This window comes from Anas platyrhynchos, chromosome 5 (assembly GCF_047663525.1).
Source record: "Anas platyrhynchos isolate ZD024472 breed Pekin duck chromosome 5, IASCAAS_PekinDuck_T2T, whole genome shotgun sequence".
Taxonomy (NCBI): Eukaryota; Metazoa; Chordata; class Aves; order Anseriformes; family Anatidae; genus Anas; species Anas platyrhynchos.
In genome coordinates this window covers 6,214,112-6,232,095 of record NC_092591.1, presented here as the reverse complement: position 1 = coordinate 6,232,095, position 17,984 = coordinate 6,214,112, and the positions used below count along the sequence as shown (strand labels likewise).

The 17,984-nt window shown below is 34.4% G+C and overlaps 1 protein-coding gene across 8 annotated transcripts in view; it reads left to right on the top strand.

The window, feature by feature from the left end:
• The window catches only part of C5H14orf39 (chromosome 5 C14orf39 homolog), a 29,791-nt gene that overhangs the window by 9,762 nt on the left and 2,045 nt on the right, over positions 1 to 17,984 (top strand). For all 8 annotated transcript variants that reach the window (XM_038180421.2, XM_072038168.1, XM_072038166.1 and 5 more), the window contains 13 exons: positions 2,128 to 2,217; positions 6,073 to 6,260; positions 6,702 to 6,744; positions 7,158 to 7,278; positions 7,820 to 7,914; positions 10,951 to 11,090; positions 11,524 to 11,603; positions 12,973 to 13,058; positions 13,157 to 13,221; positions 14,330 to 14,400; positions 15,452 to 15,609; positions 16,131 to 16,266; positions 17,671 to 17,728. In XM_038180421.2, the coding sequence (XP_038036349.1) occupies positions 2,128 to 2,217; positions 6,073 to 6,260; positions 6,702 to 6,744; positions 7,158 to 7,278; positions 7,820 to 7,914; positions 10,951 to 11,090; positions 11,524 to 11,603; positions 12,973 to 13,058; positions 13,157 to 13,221; positions 14,330 to 14,400; positions 15,452 to 15,609; positions 16,131 to 16,266; positions 17,671 to 17,728 (1,331 nt within the window). The remainder of the gene's footprint in view (positions 1 to 2,127; positions 2,218 to 6,072; positions 6,261 to 6,701; positions 6,745 to 7,157; positions 7,279 to 7,819; positions 7,915 to 10,950; positions 11,091 to 11,523; positions 11,604 to 12,972; positions 13,059 to 13,156; positions 13,222 to 14,329; positions 14,401 to 15,451; positions 15,610 to 16,130; positions 16,267 to 17,670; positions 17,729 to 17,984) is intronic.

Here is a 17,984-nt window from a genome sequence, read left to right as displayed (position 1 = left end):
TACGGCTGTTATAAAAGTTGATTATATGTTGTTTTTTTTTTTCAGCACCTGAAGTACATTATCTTTTGTTCAGGGATATTGGACTTCAGCAATTTAATTGTGAAGTCTTTGTTCTACTCCAGCTTTGGAGCGCTTGTGCAAATGCACAGTCCTACTTTGTATGATTGCATGCTACAAGCTCTCCGCTTTTGAACCACAGGGTATACTCACATCCCAAAATGCTGTTTATGTGCTGTACTTGTGAATATACGATGTAAACAGTACCATATATCCTCAGTTGCTCTCAGTTTCCAGTAGAGAATTGCTTGCTTTGTTCAGTTGTAACCTTGTTCTGTGTTGCCATTTCTCTTCTCCTCATCATTGATTTCCATCCCTTTAAATGTAACTTAATTTTTGACCCGTATCTTTCCTGTTCCAGTTTTATTTGGTCGCCAGCTAGCTGTGCTTCAGGTGCTTATAGTTTTCTTCTTCTCTCTTCAATCTTCATCTTTAATAGGATCTATATAAGTCTTCCTTAAGCTGTTTCTTACGTTCACATCTCCTAGGACAGATAGTTCCATGCAAATTTCATTGTAGGTGTTTGTGTTGCCCCAGAGTAGCTTGTGTTCTAGACAAATGCTGAATTTATAGATAGTTATAAGCCCTTATTGGAGAGAGCGATTGTGCTGCCTTTTTCTGTAGAAGGTTCACTTGGAGGGAACATGTGCTTCTTTTTCATTGTAAATGGGATCTCTGTACCAGTGTAGCCCAGATGATTCAGCCATCATCTGAATCTCAGCTCTCAGCATCTCAGAATTTGGCTGTTTACAACCTGTCACTACAGAGATTATTCTCTCTGAATGAGAAGAATGTCAGTAGCAAAATAATCTATTTAGCTCTGTAGGCTTAAGTTTAATATTTCTGTTTCTTCCCTCACCTCACAACACTTAGGTGTCTGTTCAGTCTTCATAAAAGATTACTCCCTGTTTGAAGGCTCCATTCATTGAAGGTTTCTAAGTTTGTTTCTTACCATCTATAATTGAGCCCCACCATGGCAATTTGCTGTTACATTTATTTGTGAAAACATCTTTTCTGATAGCTGGTATCTCAGCTGGGAAGGTAGGAGACATCCAGGCCCTAATGGTTCATTCTCCGTATTTATCTTTTTTTTCAGGCAGGTTGTTTTCCTTTTAAAGACCCACTATATGCCTCTCCTAAAGATCACATCTTAATTTTATTTGAATCAGAGTTTATCTGCCTGTTTCATAGAGTGCCCACATTCAGGGAAGAGGCATCTTTAATACCTGGATATTGAGAAAGTACTGTTGGCATAGCTTCAGGAATCTTAAGTCCATCATGTCCTGAAGTCCTTTCATTCCTGAAGTTGCTGTGATTTCATCTAATCTACAGCATCCTGCTGTGGGAACTTCACTTTGGTGAGCTGCATCATAGTTCTTAAATTATCTGAGGCTCCTGAAAATTATAAATAACCAACCAAACCAACAAAACCCACACAAAATGGATTATTTGTGTTTCAAGGCTGTTGGAGAACCACATGAGAGGAGGCAAAGCAGACCTATTAGTTTGTTCTGTAGGAATCTGTGACTCCAGACTTCCAGGTCAGTGCTTGCAGTCTCTGGGTTATTGTACTGAAAGGCAGCATCTCTTTCTGGCTGTTTTCTGAGCAGGACTTGCTTAGCAAATGGAAGAGGTTTTGAGTTGGTGGCTGCTTCTTGCATTTAAGTATGAGATAGGTGCTGGTGATATTGCTGAGAAAAAGCAGCATGCATTTCCAAGAACATACACATTTAAAGGATTTACTGGTGGTACTGTTCTGAGTACCTAAAATTTATGTTTTGATGCCTGAATGCTTAGCACCAGGGTCCTGAAAGATTGTGAAGTTCACTCTATCCCTTAAAAAGTGCTTTATAATCATTGCTAATCCTATATATACTCTTGAATTTGCAACTTAAAATCTCAAGAAAATAAATGTATGCATGTAAAAGCTTTCTACATTAAAACCATTTATATTTGACTTTCAAAACATTAATTGTTCTAGTTAGCTACCCAAAGCAACTTGATGTTTTCATTTTTAAATGCCTTTTTATTAGGAGAGACCATTTATACACGTTTCTACTTTCTCAACAGCTGGAAGCCCACCTATGCAATTCTTAGCAAGCATGAAGAATATTTGAAAAATGAACTCGAAGTTTTGCAAGAAGCTACAGAAAATGAGAGGTATCTGTGATCATATGAGATGAGGTTTTAGCAGTAGTGTCTATTAACTTCTCTAAGCTGATCAGCAAAGAAAGCAGTCTGCATCAGAAAGTTGTGGTAAACTTTTCAGTGTAATAAAAGAATATTTGATTTATATTATTATGAGTTCATCTGCTACTTTTTAGTTACTAATGAAAGAGGATAAAATATGCTTTTTTCCAAATTCAATTGCTTCCTAACTGTCTATCATAAATTTTCATAACACTGTTGAATTGCCTACAATTTCAAGAAAAGCCTGTGAAATAAAGGTAATTAATATTTCAGCTTTGGCAGAGATATGAAATATCTGACCACATTTGCAGGAACATGTTTTATCTAAAGATTTTTTTAACCATTATTGTGACACATCTTCACATAGTGTATTTCAGATATTCAGGTTTGGGAAGACTTTTTGGAAAATAGTGAGGTTCTGTTTTTTTCAGAAGCATCATGTAAATGACCCTAAGCCTTTACTTTCATATATGCACTAAATAAGACAACAGATGCATTCAGATAATTTTGAGCCTTTCTTATTTGTGAATATGAATTGAATATGATTATTAGAATACGCAAAAAAAAAAAAAAAATACTTCTATATATTCTTCAAAATAACTACAAAGCATACACATTCAATGAATAATCATGAAAAATAAGGTAAGTGCCTAAGGAAAGCCTGCTCCATCTGCTCCATAATCATCTTAAGACCAGTTGTGGGTAAGGTGCTTGTCAGTATTAATTACATGTTCAATTTTGTTTAGTAAGTGGCATTTCTTTTAAGTTTCATCTTCACTAATTAATTTCTACATTTTAAAAAAATGACTTGTTATGGAAGGTAGCTGCCTACGTTGAACAGGATAAAGAACAGTTCCTGAAAATCTTCACTGAAATTTTCAAAATGGGGTGTGCAAAGTTAACCCTGTGAAGTATTGTTTAACACTCATATAAAAGTGATCTTCATTTTAGAGAGGCTGCTCACCTTTACCTATCTGCTTGGGAAGGGGAAGAGATTGGTCAGCCTTATGCTGAAAAAATCATGACAGATCCATCTACATACCTAAATACCAATTTAGAGATGTAACTGTAGATAGCTACAGTTAAGTTGGTTTTGTTCTTTTGTATGTGTTCTTCTTTCCAGTAGTTTTAGACAGCAGAAATAGATGTCTTCTTTTTTAGGGCTTTTTGGTGAAAAATAAGGCCAAAGTGCCTTTCTATGATTATATGATGAAGCCATTTTGGCCTTTACTAGTTAGATCTAACAAGCCGAAGAATCATTACTTTTGAATTGCTTCTTTAGATAACTAGTTTCAATTCCAACCCCCCATTTTTTTTTTTATTTATTTCCTGAGCTTAATTATAAGACACCATGACTATAAATGATGAAATGAATTTAATTTATATATTTTTCACAATTGGTCTTCAGATATTTCTTTCAAATACAGTTCCTGTGTACTGAAGCATTTAATTATGTACTCAAATTAGCAAGATGTGCAGTCAACAAATTTTAAATATATAAATTAGGAAGACAAATAAGTATATTTAAAACTTCATGTGCTAAATGCCCATCTTATCTGGCATAAGTGGATATTCAAGGCATGCTGCTTTAAATTGAAAGATGTTTTTAAAAGATGGGCAGATCAATTTACATTTAATTAAGCACTTACTGTGGAGGTTTTAAAAACATTCCGTTTTCTTTCTATTATTAGTTTCAAGAACATATAAGAATGCGTAGTGCTGGAAGTTCATCTTGAAAGTATCACTTATGTATCATGTTTTATAAGTGATATTTTCAGGATGGAAAGAGCAATAAAAAAAAAGGAAAGAGGAATAAATAACTATCAAGGTAGTGTTCAGGAGTTTTGTGGATGTTGTCTTTTTTTCCTTTTGACATTAAATTAGAACTTTTTATAATGACTTTAGTGTGAACAGTGCTGAATTCTAGATAGCCTATGTTCAGCTACATGAACTGGAGGATGTGAATTATTTAGGAAAAATACTAAAAATTGTGATAATTTCTCAAGACTATTACACTATTCTGTATATGGCTCTAAATATTTATCAGTGGAAAATACACTTTTGGGAAAGGCATATATTTAAAGTTTGAAGTTTATTTTCAGAAGTTTGAAATGTACCAGTTGCAACAAATTATATGATTTTGATATATTTTTTTTCACATTTATTTGTAATGCATTCTTAATTGTATATCTGCAAATTTCATTTTTGCTCAGCTAGTGTTTGTAGCATCTATTACATTCAATAGAGCTAAATCTCTTCCACCTTTCATACCTTGAAAATCTGATACAGTATACACAAATCTCAACTCTGTGTAATATTTATTTCTCAGTTAATTGACCAGGCTGTGTTAATGATATGTGCTATACGTCTGGAGCTGTGGTAGGTCTTTATAAATGTGTACCATCGTCATAAATTCTTTCTGTCAACTGTTATTATGTATTTTACATATGTCCAATTCATCCTGAGGTTGAATAGAATACAAACATTTTAAATGAATGACTTAATTTCATTTTAAATAGTTATTAAGCTTTTGCTTTCAAATGCGGAGAGAAATATACTGGGCTATGGTTGTTATTCATACTATTAAAAGACTGTAAGTGATTAAGACTTGTTGTGTGGGAAATACAGACTTCCAGTAGGTTTATACTTGCATTACATGTGTGTGACATTAAGAACTAGAACTAGCTCTTTTGTTAATTACTCAGTGTTGTTAATTACTCAGCTAAAGATACTACTTTTGCACTGGAAATGACCTGTAACAAAAGTTATGCTTAGCATCATTATTGGTGTAACAAAAGATGTTTCCCAATGAGATAGTTGAATATTGATCTGCCATTAGCAATCTATCTTTGTAAATTCCTTGTCTGAATGAGAAAACAGACCAAGTAAAGTCTTTTCCAATGTAGTCACTGTCATTGATTTAACACAAGATGATGGCTGCTCTGTGCAAAAGTGTTTTTCTTTCTCTTTTTCTCTTTTTTTCCAAGCATAATATTGATCAATTTTCAGCCTTATGTGATGAATTACATCCAATTGCTTGTTATGGTATTTGTTTTTGTAGCAATTTTTTTTCGAAGCCTATTTAAACTTGTAAGATGTCACGAACATTTACTTAACGGGGCCTCTTAATTGATGCTACTTACTTCAGTAATTTGTAGCTATGTACTCACACGATGTCAGTGAAATTGTATTAGTGTAGGATTAATTTTGAGGGCAGTCCTAAAAAAAAAAGAGTATTCTGGCTCTTTGCCAATTGAACATTTAAATGTTTGCTTAACCTTAAGCATAGATAATGCTATTGTTTTAGGACTAACACACACTAATGTGTGTGCTTAAGGCTTCAGACTCATATTGTTCAGCATTTCCTTGGAGGCAGCTCTTGAGTGATGCATCAGGCTGCTGTAAAGACTGGACGCTAGGCCAAATCCTCTTTTAGTGTAAGTTTGATACAGTTCCACTGAAAACACTGGAGTTGTGCCAGTGAACACAAGCACAGAATTTGGCTTGCTGTGAGTTTCATGATAATTACAGAAGGAAGAAACATTTGTCATCTGCTGAGCTACCTTTGGACATGGTATGGTCTACATTCCTGTCAAAATAATGACTGTTTGTTATATCATGAATGTATTCTTTGTTATGTCCAGTATAATCATCCATGAAAATAGCTGGAAGAGAACAATGAGAGTCAAATAGTGATATGCTAAAAGTAATATGACTTGTTGCAGAACAACAGCAAGTCTAATTGAGCTGATTCCATAAACTAGGCAATTTTTCCTGATAAACAATAGCTTAATAAGTGGAAAAAAGTTGTGATTTATTTTATAGGAAAATGTATCAGGATTACATAATCCAGTATAAAGAGATTTTGGAGCAACACCGTGAGAAGTATGCAGAAACCCCTCTTGCACAGGAGTGTTCCAAAAAAAAGAAAGAGATTGAAGAAATCCAAAACAGAATTCTGAAGCAGTCTGAACAATATAAATTGAAAGAAGACGCTTGCTCGGACATTCTGGGTACTATTATTATCAACACTTAAACTGTACAGCCTGTTGCTAGTGTACTGCACATTAGAAGTGCTGTACAGAAATCCACCAATTCATCACCGTTTCTCTTAAGCCGATTAAACATTCTTCTTTTTGTTACACCATTTTTAAGGGGAAAAAATGTAGCAAATTGAGATTTGGAACAAGATTTTAAAATACACATGCTGATTTGCCACTGGGCTTCTTGGGGTAAACATTCCCAAATTACTTTAGAACTAGACTTTCAAAAATGTAAATTTATTTTTCATATATGTTTTTTGTTCTGTTTTAAATGGCATTACCTTCGGTATTACTGCTGTTTCTGTTATGTACACTAAGCAATGATAAGTGTTCCTGAACTGCTAATTTATCTTGTATTTGTAAAGAAAATTAGACTTGTTAATGATTTGAAACAAAATTTTGTTTCTGCAGAGCCTGCTCCTTTCAAATCCTTTAATGACTGGGCTTTGCATATGTATCCTTGATGCATAGTGTTTATACAGTTTATGGGGAGGAAAGTTTCTATTCACCTTTCGCATGTTTTTATTTAAAAAGTATAATAATTATTTATTTATGTTTAGAGTGGCTCTAGTAGGCATTTCCTTATGAGAAAACTGAAGGTCAATTAATATTCTTCAGTTAAATTTTATGGGAGCTTTTTGAGGGAAGAAAGTAACATTTCATTTAATGACAGATCAGTCAAAATGCTTCATTAAGGAGGAGAAGACTAACTGAAGTTAGATTTTGAGACTTGTCTATGAAATGTTGATTTGTCAGAGTTTTCTGTAGCTCTGTAATTTTCAGTTATGGCATAGAACTGTGAGGGATCTGTTAGTATTCACTGCTTGAAAAAAATAATGTTGCCATGTTTGTCCCTTAACATGAAAGTGCTTCTTTGAGGCAAAAAACACAGGAAATGTTAAAGCTTGCTGAAGTTGCTACACAAGAATCAGTTGAACTAGAAAGAGAAGCAGAGGAATTAGAAATGAAAATTAATTATTTTAAAAAGGTAATGGCATTTTAATTTTCTTTTATATAAGTATGATTTATGTATGTAGGTGTTTATACTGTAATTTGCTGAAACAAAAAAAGTACATTTTCAAGCACATGGGCCAACAGGTTGATATCAGAATTGGCAATTATTTTTCTATAGCATCACGTATGTTTTCTTGGAGAAGAGATGTCCATGAATATAAAGGCTCTTAAAGCTTTCTTTCTGTTGACCTCAGTTTATACCATAATTCTCTCAAGGACCTGTGTGCAATGACTTTCATGTTAGCTCAACACTGCCAGAGCATACTCAATAAAATTTAACAGGACTATTCCTTTGGGAGCCACAGGGCTTGAGTATACTGCCTTCACAGGTCCTACAATTTTTAAGAAGGTTTTGTTCATTTGAATGTATTTAACTAAATATGCTTTACAGTAAGAATTGCATAAATTCCTTTTCTTTCCTTCTTAAGAAAACTTGTCATTGTACTGCACATATTTTAATTGCAGCACATTTTTTTTTTCAAATTTTTATGTTTATCTGTTCTTTATCTTTTAAGAGATTTGAAGAGACTACAGAAGATCAAAATGATTCAGAAATGGTTGAAGGAAAAAATCTGAAAAGTCTAGAGAAGCCAAAGAATTTTAAGGAAAGGTATGTTTAAAAATTATTTATTTTCCCTTGCTTTGATCCAGACATCTGTGTGGATAGTTTTAAAGGTTTTGGATACATTTACAGTGACTGTAGTCAGAAATAAAGTGCATTAACTCTACTAAACACATAATTGGTGAAAAGGAGTCATAGTTACAAATGTCATTCGTCTTCAGCTCTGAATTACTTAAGAAATTTAACTCTTAATTTGGTTCTTAAAAAGAAGCATGAGTGAAAGTTTCATAGACAGGATTAATCGTTTAGTAAATTAGGTAGTTATCATTTACAACTTGGACTCACTTTAATTTGAGCTCAATTACAAGGACTGAAATCACCATCAGAACCATCTTGCACTCATCTGGAGTTCTTGTAAGTATTAAAAAATCGCCCTTAAAACTGTTTCTGTTAGACCAAAAGCTGTTTTAAACTTAAAATATGTCCAAAAGTCTTCCAAGTGGTTTTACACCATGGTCTTCTTGAAAAAGAAGTTTTTTAGAGTTTTGAATTGGAATTTAGTGGACCATGTGTACAGAAATGTGCCATCTTCACTCTCTAAGCTCCTTTCATAGGGACATTTTAGGTTTTTATTATCTGCTTTTATATCCCTGAATTAATCAAATTATTTTTTTCATGGTTTAAAGCTTTATACCTGTTCTGCCTTCTAAGCTTTTTATGATTGGCAAGATCTTAGAAAAAAAGGGAAGCAAGAAATCCACTTTGTTGTAAGACTGGGTGAAAAAGTTTGGAAACCCTTCCTTGGAATTTTCAGAGGCACCCAAGTATGTTCAGTCTGCAGAAACAAAATGACAGGAGAAGGAGATTTATATTCAGAGTGTGGAGACGTAAGAAGTATTCAATCAAACACTTAATAGAAAGAAATTCATAGGGTGCATTGCTAGACCTTCCAGTTGTATGTTTATCTCTGTCATGGATCTTTCAGGTGCTTTTCCTTTCACCAGAAGTTTTTTCTTGGTTGCATACAAGTAGATCTTTTTGGTGCTCTTACGGAAGAAATAATTCCATGGCTTATGTCATGATTATAACTTTCTGTAAACATTTTACGGTATTGCAACTCACATTTCTCTTACCTCCATGTATGTGAGATACAGCCTATAGTATCAGACCACAACGTGATTACTGATTACTGTTTTTGTTTTTTGAAGCTTGTTCTTGTCAAAAATATCCTCAGCATAAAGGGTTGTGGAAAAATTGTTTTAAAATATCCCTATTTGGCATTAGTATATTAAAAGAAAAAGGAAGTATAGAATTAACCAATAAGACAAACACAGAAACATAGAAGTAACCACTGATGTTAAAAATAGGTATTTTTTTAATCTGTGATTATAATCACTGTGAAGAGAAATCAAACAGAAAATGTGTTAAGATAATGAGTTATATGAATTAAAACCTTTGCAGACTCAAGACAATGTACAAAAATATAACAGCAGAATATGGGTACTAAAGGCAGGAGTCTATTGTGAGTTGTTCTGCAGTCACTACACTGTGGCTCCTAGGCAAGAAGCAGGAGGTATCTTCATCTTCTGCTACAAAAGAAGGATGGAAAGAGAGTTTTGATACATTTGATACATTCTTCTGAATAGATATATATTGTAAAAGAAAACTTTATTTAAGGTATGGCAATTTTCTAGAAATATAGAGAGTTGTCTGCTACGTTTTACAAAAACACACAGAAACTGATTCCAGGAACTTGTAAAAACACAATTGGCATCTTAACCTGTGTAAAAAAAAAAAAAAAAAAAAAAAAAAAAAAAAAAAGGTTAATGGCAATCTAAATCACAACCATCAGCAGCAGCCTTGTTCAATTCATTTTTCAATGATGATTGTGATAAAGTGGCCAAATGAGCCACGCTGAACAAAGTGAGCAGTTTTAGCCAGGGCTCTTCTGCTTAGCTCTAGTTTTATCACTCCTTGGTTTAAAGATTTCCACATCTGATCTTAAAGATAATTGGTCATGTAAACATCTTACTTCCCATAGTACTCGTTCTTGACACAAGTAACATCTAATAATTGCTGTAAATAAAAGAAATAGACTTTTTTTTTTTTTTTCTGGTTTGTTTGATATATTGGGTGATTTCTGTAGCTTGTTAGGTTGTTGTCCAGCTCAGCACTTAGTGTGTATACAACTTTATTGGTAAAGATTTTACTTTTTCATCATTGTTATTTGACTGAGGTGCATTCCTGATTTTCTGTGATCACAGTTGAGCATGCACCTGAGTTTAATGTGTTGTTAGGTCTGATATCTTAACCAGTGCTTCTAGCACTGGCATGTTTTAACCAGCAGTGTTGCTAACTTTACTCCATGCTACCTTATAAAGTTCATCGTATTTTTTATCTTATTTTCATTTATGAAAAATTTCAAGAAAACCAGGAAGACTGGCTTTCTTGAAATCTTGAATCTTTGGTTATTCTGAGTAGTTTTGCTTAGTCAGCCAAAAGCAGATGTTGCAGCTAGAAGCAAAGAGGCGTCAAGCAGGAATTGCAAAGAGAAAATAAAATAAAACATTATTAAAATAAAAATGGTAAATGTTCCTGTGCCAAATTGTTCTGCTAACTTTTGTCTTTCTACTCCGTTAAATTCTATTTAACATTCACAGATAATTACCCTACAAGTGAAAATGTTTGCTGTTGTTTTGTCTTTTGTCTGCCTACAGTATAAGTATTTTGGACAATCTCAAGGAGTGAAAAAGTGTTTTTAAATGTGGAAGTGTGATTGCAGTTATGATTAAAGCTCTTTTACAAAAGTGTAAAACCAAAACTATTAATACTTTTCTTTGAGACTGACAAAATTCGAGTCAGCATTGTTCTTATGATCATCTTATTGCTATTTCATGTCCCTGCTTTCAGTGGTATTCTCTGTCTGGTATTCTTTAAGGGAAAATTAAATCTTACTGATTGCTGGAGCTGTAAGATGTAGAACCTCTCTGGAATCATGCATCTCCTTTGAAATCTCCATTTATTTGAAGCAGTTGTATTTTATGATTTCCTTTCTTTTTCAATCATTGCCTTAATTTTTTTTAGGATATTTGAAGAGAGTGAGCATCCTTCTTTGCTAAATGAGAAACATCAACTGTATAAACCATTACATCTCCCGTGCATTCCCCGGAAATCAGTCCAGTCTGTACAGACTATTAGATTCTCTATGAAGCGAATGGACAAAGGTGCAGTATGTTTCCAATGATCTTTTTGTGAACATTTTGGGTTATTTTTATGTAAATAAATGAAAACCATGGTAACAAATGTACTCAGCTGTTTTTACTGTGATAGTTGATTCCAAGCTTTCAATGAAAGTTGAGTACATACCTGTCTTTATGTTCTGAAAACCTTATGATTCTTCTCTCATCCATGCAATGAGTAAAGTGACATGGTGGGTATAGTTAATACATAGTGCCAGAGAAAAATGAAGCATACTTTTTGCAGTGTTTGTAAAAAAAAAAAAAAAAAAAATTAAAACAACCTGTAAATAGTATTTGCTGTAATTTGTTTGATAATTTTCATATTTTCTGATACCTTTGTTGATAAGTGCACTTTACAAGTGCAGTGCTTTGGATGCTTACTCCTATTGACAGTAGTAAGTAAGTTTTGTTAATTTAGGGAGGGAAGAAAAAGAGAAACATATGGAACATTCACTTGCTACTAGCAGTTCCTCCAGCCATGCAGAAAATCCGTCACAGGTATGCAGTTCTCCCACTGGTAAAAACATGGGATTATATAATGTTTTGTGTGGTTGTTTAAATTGAAAATACTTCAAATATATCCAGTGCTATAACATCTTATATAGAACTTAAGCTAAGTTAACACTGGAACCAGGACACTGAAGACTTGGTAACCATAATAAAAATCTGTGGTACTAGTTCTAATTCAACTGAAAATATGTATACTTTTGCAAAGTGTTTTTAAAATTTAGAGTAATCTTTGTAGATGCTGTGGTTTAACCCAACAGACAGCTGAGCACCACACAGCTGTTCGCTCACTTCCCTGCAAAGAGATGGGGGAGAGACTAGGAAAAAAGGTAAAACTCATGGGTTGAGATAAGAGCAGTTTAATAGGACAGAAAAAGAAGAGAAAATAATAATAATAATAATAGGAATGAAAATAAATATACAAAAGAAGTGATGCACGATGTGGGGAGGGAGGACCTTCATAAGATGAAACAAGACAACATGAATCCAAAGATGAGGATGGGAATCTGGGACCTAGAATTGCATTAGAAAATAGTGGGAAGCAGTAAATCAAAGTTAAGGGAATTTTAAGAAAGGTTGATGGCAACAACAGGAAGATGGAGTCTGAGGGAAAAATAAAAAGAATGAAGGAAAGGAGGTTTTTATGCTTCAGAAAAGGAGTTTGGTAAACTACAGAAGGTGAGTGGCAGACAGATTCTGCATACCCAGCCCTTTTGTCCCTTACCCTAAGCTGAATTCAATTTGATAGCATTTTGCAAATTAAAAACAAACCAGAACTATCAACTCACTGTGAACTGATGTGTTAGCTGACACTGAGGCATAGATTCCTAGTGCCACTCTGCCCTTAAGGCACAAATACGTGTTGCATGTTAAGAGAGAGCTTCTGATCTGATGAAATTCTGTGAGGTGGGAGTGTTTTCATGTTACTTACAGTTATTGCGTTCACATAGCAGACACTCACTTATGTGTGCCCTCTTTGACCTTAGAACATGAAGACAGGCCCTTCAGCCCATGCTGTATTGCCAGTCAGGACCAAACTGGCTGCAGTAATAGAGAGCCTATATAAAGTTTGTAAATTATGTAATGTTATTATGACTGAGAAGTTAATTTTTCACCTCTAGTTATCAATGCTGTGAATGCAACCTTATCAGAAAAATGGAAGTGCTTTTGGGTATCGTGCTGTAAGAAGAAAAATGTTAATCTTAGGTAAAACAGACAGGCAAAAAAGTGTGTATGTTGCATAATTGTTCAGCAAAGATTAACAGAATGGATTTAAACAGCCTAAAGAGAAATCAGAATGATATTGTTGAAGTGACAATTTTATATGCTGCCTCGGTTGATTTTTTTTGCAATGTTTTAGATGGTTATGGACACTGCATGGACTAATAATCTACAAATTGCCCAAGTTCCATCAACAGCAAGCTTGCAAAGCCAAATGCAATTCAGGTAACTTTTCTCTAATGAAGTAGCTTTCATTCTTGAGATTAAAGTTTATGGAAATAATCCACATTGAAACAAACAGCAGTGTAACTTTTGTCTTTTAGACAGGGAGTTCCTCCAAAGCAAGTGACTACTAATCAACAGTTCGAGAGTGAAGATACAGCAATAGGTAAGTACCACAGACATTTTCTGATCAGGTGTGCCCTTACTGTAAACTAGACCACAAAATGATAAAAGGGAAAATTCTAGGACCCAAAATTTCACCCTGGTATGAATGGACCAGCATTTGTTTTCCTTTTACATCTTGATTATTTAGTTTAAAATTGAGAATACAGTAGGCAGGCTGGGTCCTAATTTAAATGGAGACTGAACTGTGCAGTAATGTGGTATGCATTCTACATTAACCATTGCTAATGAAGGGCACCTCCCAGCATCTCTTGTAAATCTACGCTCTTAGTTTCTGTTTGGAAACCTGTGTGAAAATCTACCCAAAAGGCATGATAAAATGCAAAGAAAAGGGCTATAGCAAACTAAGGAATTCAGGAAGCTTGAAGCATCAGATTAAGATTTAAAAAATGAAAATTAAGAAGTATGCACAAAATGCTTTCAGAAGCAAAACAGAGTAGCTGCAAATGCATCTACAGTTTTGAAGTCCCAGGGCACTGAGCTGTAGCTTAAATGTTGTTTTTTTTTCTTTTGTCCTAATTGCACTGTCAGTTTAGATGCATTTCAAAAACTATAGTCTATTTTTTTTATAAATAGGATCCTAATTATATGTCCTGAAACACAGGATCTTAGCCTACAGTGTTGCATGGTCTAAAGCTTTCAGCAGAAGGTTGGGTAGCATTCTTCTCATTTCCTACCCTAGATTTGGCCCAGGTCTTGAAGATATGTTCCATCAGTCTCACATGGATGTGCTTTTTATGCTGTTTCTACGTGGTTTCTATTGACTGGTATTAGCACTCTCAGAGTGCAACAGCTGGATTAGACAAAAGTAGCACTCAGGGAGCAATAGCTAGATTTGAAGAACACACCAAACAATATGAAGAAGCTTTAGCATTGCTTTAATGCTAGTGAGTAAGTGGCAGAACGAGAGGTAACTATTATGAAAATGGCCACAAAGTGGGTTATTATGAAGACTACGGTTGGAACACTTCCTTATCAATAGCAATGCCAAGTTAGTAAATCTTTTTCAAGGATTCTTTCCCACAACATAACTTTTACTTATCCATTTAAAATGTTGTTACAATACAAGCAGTACTGTATTCTTTGTATAGAAGACCAAGAGGCCAAATGTGATGATAAAGAAGCAGAAGATGAGCCTAAGGATTCTTCGTATATACCTCAAGTAAGGAAAGCGTTTCTTATGTCAGACATAGTTATTTTATTTACTGCAGTCAAACTATTCTGAAGTATTTGAATCAATTGTTAAGAGGTAATTAGATTTCTCAGGAATTGGCAAAGTGACTCACTTTAAGGCACCCAAGAGGAGAGAAGCCAATCTGTGTCTTCTGATTACTAATACAATGATCATTGCTTTTGGCCTTGTCAATGTTAATGCTTTTTTATGCTACCTTAACTATGGGCCATCTATGCCCATATGCACAGCATTTTTTAGATAGAACTGGTACATGTAACTTTCATCTGTGTGAGCTAAGATGCATGGGAAACTCACTTCTTCCACAAAACTCTAGAAAATAGGCTCTGTGCTGGCTACGGAGTCCAAAAGGCTCTGTTTGCACTACTTCTACAATCTGTACTTGAATGAGAGTTTAAACTCACCATGCCGTAATATTCAAGCTAGTTGTTTGTACAGCTTGCATGTATAGGTGATACTGAGATCGAGTTTGAGATACTCGTCTTCTTCTAGTTGGTTACAGGTTCATGGCTGCTGGCAGCTGGTGGAGAAAAATATCTTTAAAACAATATTGAGCCTGGTGGAAATTGTACAGAATTCAAGTGTATATTCTCCATTAACATTTTCTGAGAAAGAGGAAATAGTCAGATGAAATATATTCTGATGGTTTATGTTCCTTTACTTCACTAGAATAGCACGAGGATTCCAATGTGACTTAAAGCATTAACTAAGAGATACTTTAGAAAGAGAGAGTTCTTTTATTCCAAATCATTTTTGTTCAGTCAGCTTACAAGTTTCTTAATTTTGGAATGAAAATTTTCATACATAATTGCAATCAGAAGTACTCCATCTTAATTAGTTAAACTAAGGTTACAGTTGTAACTGTGGAGAATATGTAACTGTGAGAATTTATTGAATTCCCTTAATTTTTTATGAAAATAAAAAATCTAACTAAGCCTAAAGCATACGATGACTATGTTTAAAACAATATGTGGGGAAATTACATATGCCATAAATGTTATTATATGTTTCTTTTAAACAGAAAATACATACCTATTTTAAGTCAAATGAAAATAATCCAGACACAGCAGAAGAAAGTGCAGAACATTTTCCAAGAACGCCTGAAACACCTGAGTTTGTTGGAACACCTGACTCAAAGGGGAAGAAAACCCAGTTCTCTAAAACACCTCCATTTGACTTGTATGATCTCAGCTTTTATATTTAGATTTCATAAGTTAATTTGTAATGATATTTATTTTATATTTCTGCTATTTTTTGAAAGATACTACAGAAAGATTTCCATAGAAAGCTCTTCTGAAAATACTGTTTTTTTTCTGAGTTAGATTCTGTTCTTACACTATCATTTCTGCTTGAAATGTAGCTTTTTCAAGATGGAGGGGGACTTTGCTTAGAAATATGTGAGGCAGGTTCTTTGTAGCTCATTTGCTAAAATTGTTTTCTTTTCCTGCAGTAATATTTGTTAATTACTGTCTTTAAGCATTTTTTTTTTGAAACACGAGAGTAAAATTGGTAGGAACAGTCTGATTTGAAGGGCTGTATTACCCATTCTGTGTTGCAAGAAGTAATTACTGATGGAAGATACAGTAATTTGGGAAAGTCACAAAACATAATAAGGACAAATATAACAACAGCAACAAAAAAGCCCTCTGTGCTACTTTTAAAAAACTATTAATGTAGGTTTTTCCCTTCTGTCTTTACAGCATTCACAATTTCGGTTGTGAAGAAGGAACATCAAAATCTCCGGCTTTCTTTTCTCTCATGAACTTCTCCCAGAAGTCACCTGGCTTTAATTTGTTTGATTCTTCTGTGTTTGGGGCAGAACATTCATCTGATGAGGTAAAAATGGGTACATAAGAATATTGAATTTCCACAAAGCAAACAATGCTAAAAAATAGTATTGACTGCTAATGAGGATTTCTTGAATGATCATCTTTTAAGCCTTTTTTTATTAGCATGCTTAATTTTACATTTGATATCTTTAGGAAAAGCTTATATCCTTACCTGCTGATTCTCCTGTGATGACTTCTGATCAGGGACTGGATGTTGCCCGTATGGGTATACAAGTGCACACAGGCGCACAAGTGACTAAATTCACAAAAAGGTTACTGGTTTAGCATTGCAATGCAAAATTTTAGGTACCCTGGCAGAATTTACAACACACATGCCAATTCTGCATGGTTTTGTCTTGCTGCAGTGGGGAATCGGGCACTTAAATTGTTGTTGGTTTTTTTCATCCTCCATTTTTCACAAAATGCAAAACACTTAGGAAAGGAATAAAGGTTTATTTATTAGGAGAACTGAAAAGCAAATATATTTTAGCATCTACATTTAAATGGAGGAGGTAGCCAACTAATTGGAACAGGGACTGGAATCCAGCTAGTGCTCCTTATCCTTTGCAGATTGCCTAGCTGTAGTGTTCCAGAGTAATTTTTATTCTCTCTAGGCTAAGTGATAGGCAACTGGATATTCAGGATAGATGTGTGTCAGTGTGTAACACAGTGGTTAGGTACCACTCACTGGTAATGCAGATACAAATCCCATTATACAAATAAGGGACTTGAACCCAGGTATCTCATATTTCAGTGGATGTGCTCAGTCTTCTGGTTACTAGGTGAAATCTAAAAGAGGAAAGAGGGTCAATATTTATTTTGTATTTCTTAAAATATGTGATGGTGATATCTCCTATCATCAGCCCTGTGTAGGAGAAAATAGAATGGTGGATAGTTTGTGAGCTGTTTAGGAATGAGGTAGGGCTAGGTAAGGTGAGGTAAGTGAGTAGGTAAGTCACCTAATACTCTCAGAACCCATGTTATATTGTGTCAGCTCAGGAATTTACCAGCCTCTAGCAGTCACTTCACTCTTCACAATTAACAAGTTAGATGGGAATTTTGAAGGTCTTAATATGGACTTAAGTACCTGTTATAAATCTTGCCTAAGGATTCTGCGTATATACCTCAAGTAAGGAAAGCATGAAATGTATCAAAGAATTGACCGTGCAAACTCAGGGATTGATATATAAATTTAAATTCAAATGCTAATATTCACTGGTGGGCAACCTGATCTAGTGGGTGGCATCCCTGCCCATGGCAGAGGGGTTGTAACTAGATATATTTAAGGTCTCTTCCAACCCAAGCCATGCTATGATTCTATGAATATGTCTTTCTCACTTATTACATATCAGTATTAGAAGTTACATTCTGTCTTTTAAATTTGTTAAATGAAATGTCTGCTTTGTTTCAGACAGATGATAATTATCCTGTGGGACACTTGAATCCCATGTCCCCACAGAAAGATTTTGGTAAGTCTGAAAGTACTTGTGTTTTCGATTTGTGATATTGTGGTTTAGTGGTTTGTTGTATTTGTTTTTTTGACTAGCTTGAATCTTTCTCTTCATACTTGTCTTATGGACCTCAAAAGTGTGCAATTTCATGGAAAAAAGGAATGTGAGAAAGAAGAAACAGAAATAGTGATTTTATTAGATGTATTTGAAGCAAACTCTGAGAGGGGCTGCAAGGAGAAAGAAAAAATTAAGTGTCAAAGTTTTGTAAGCCTTT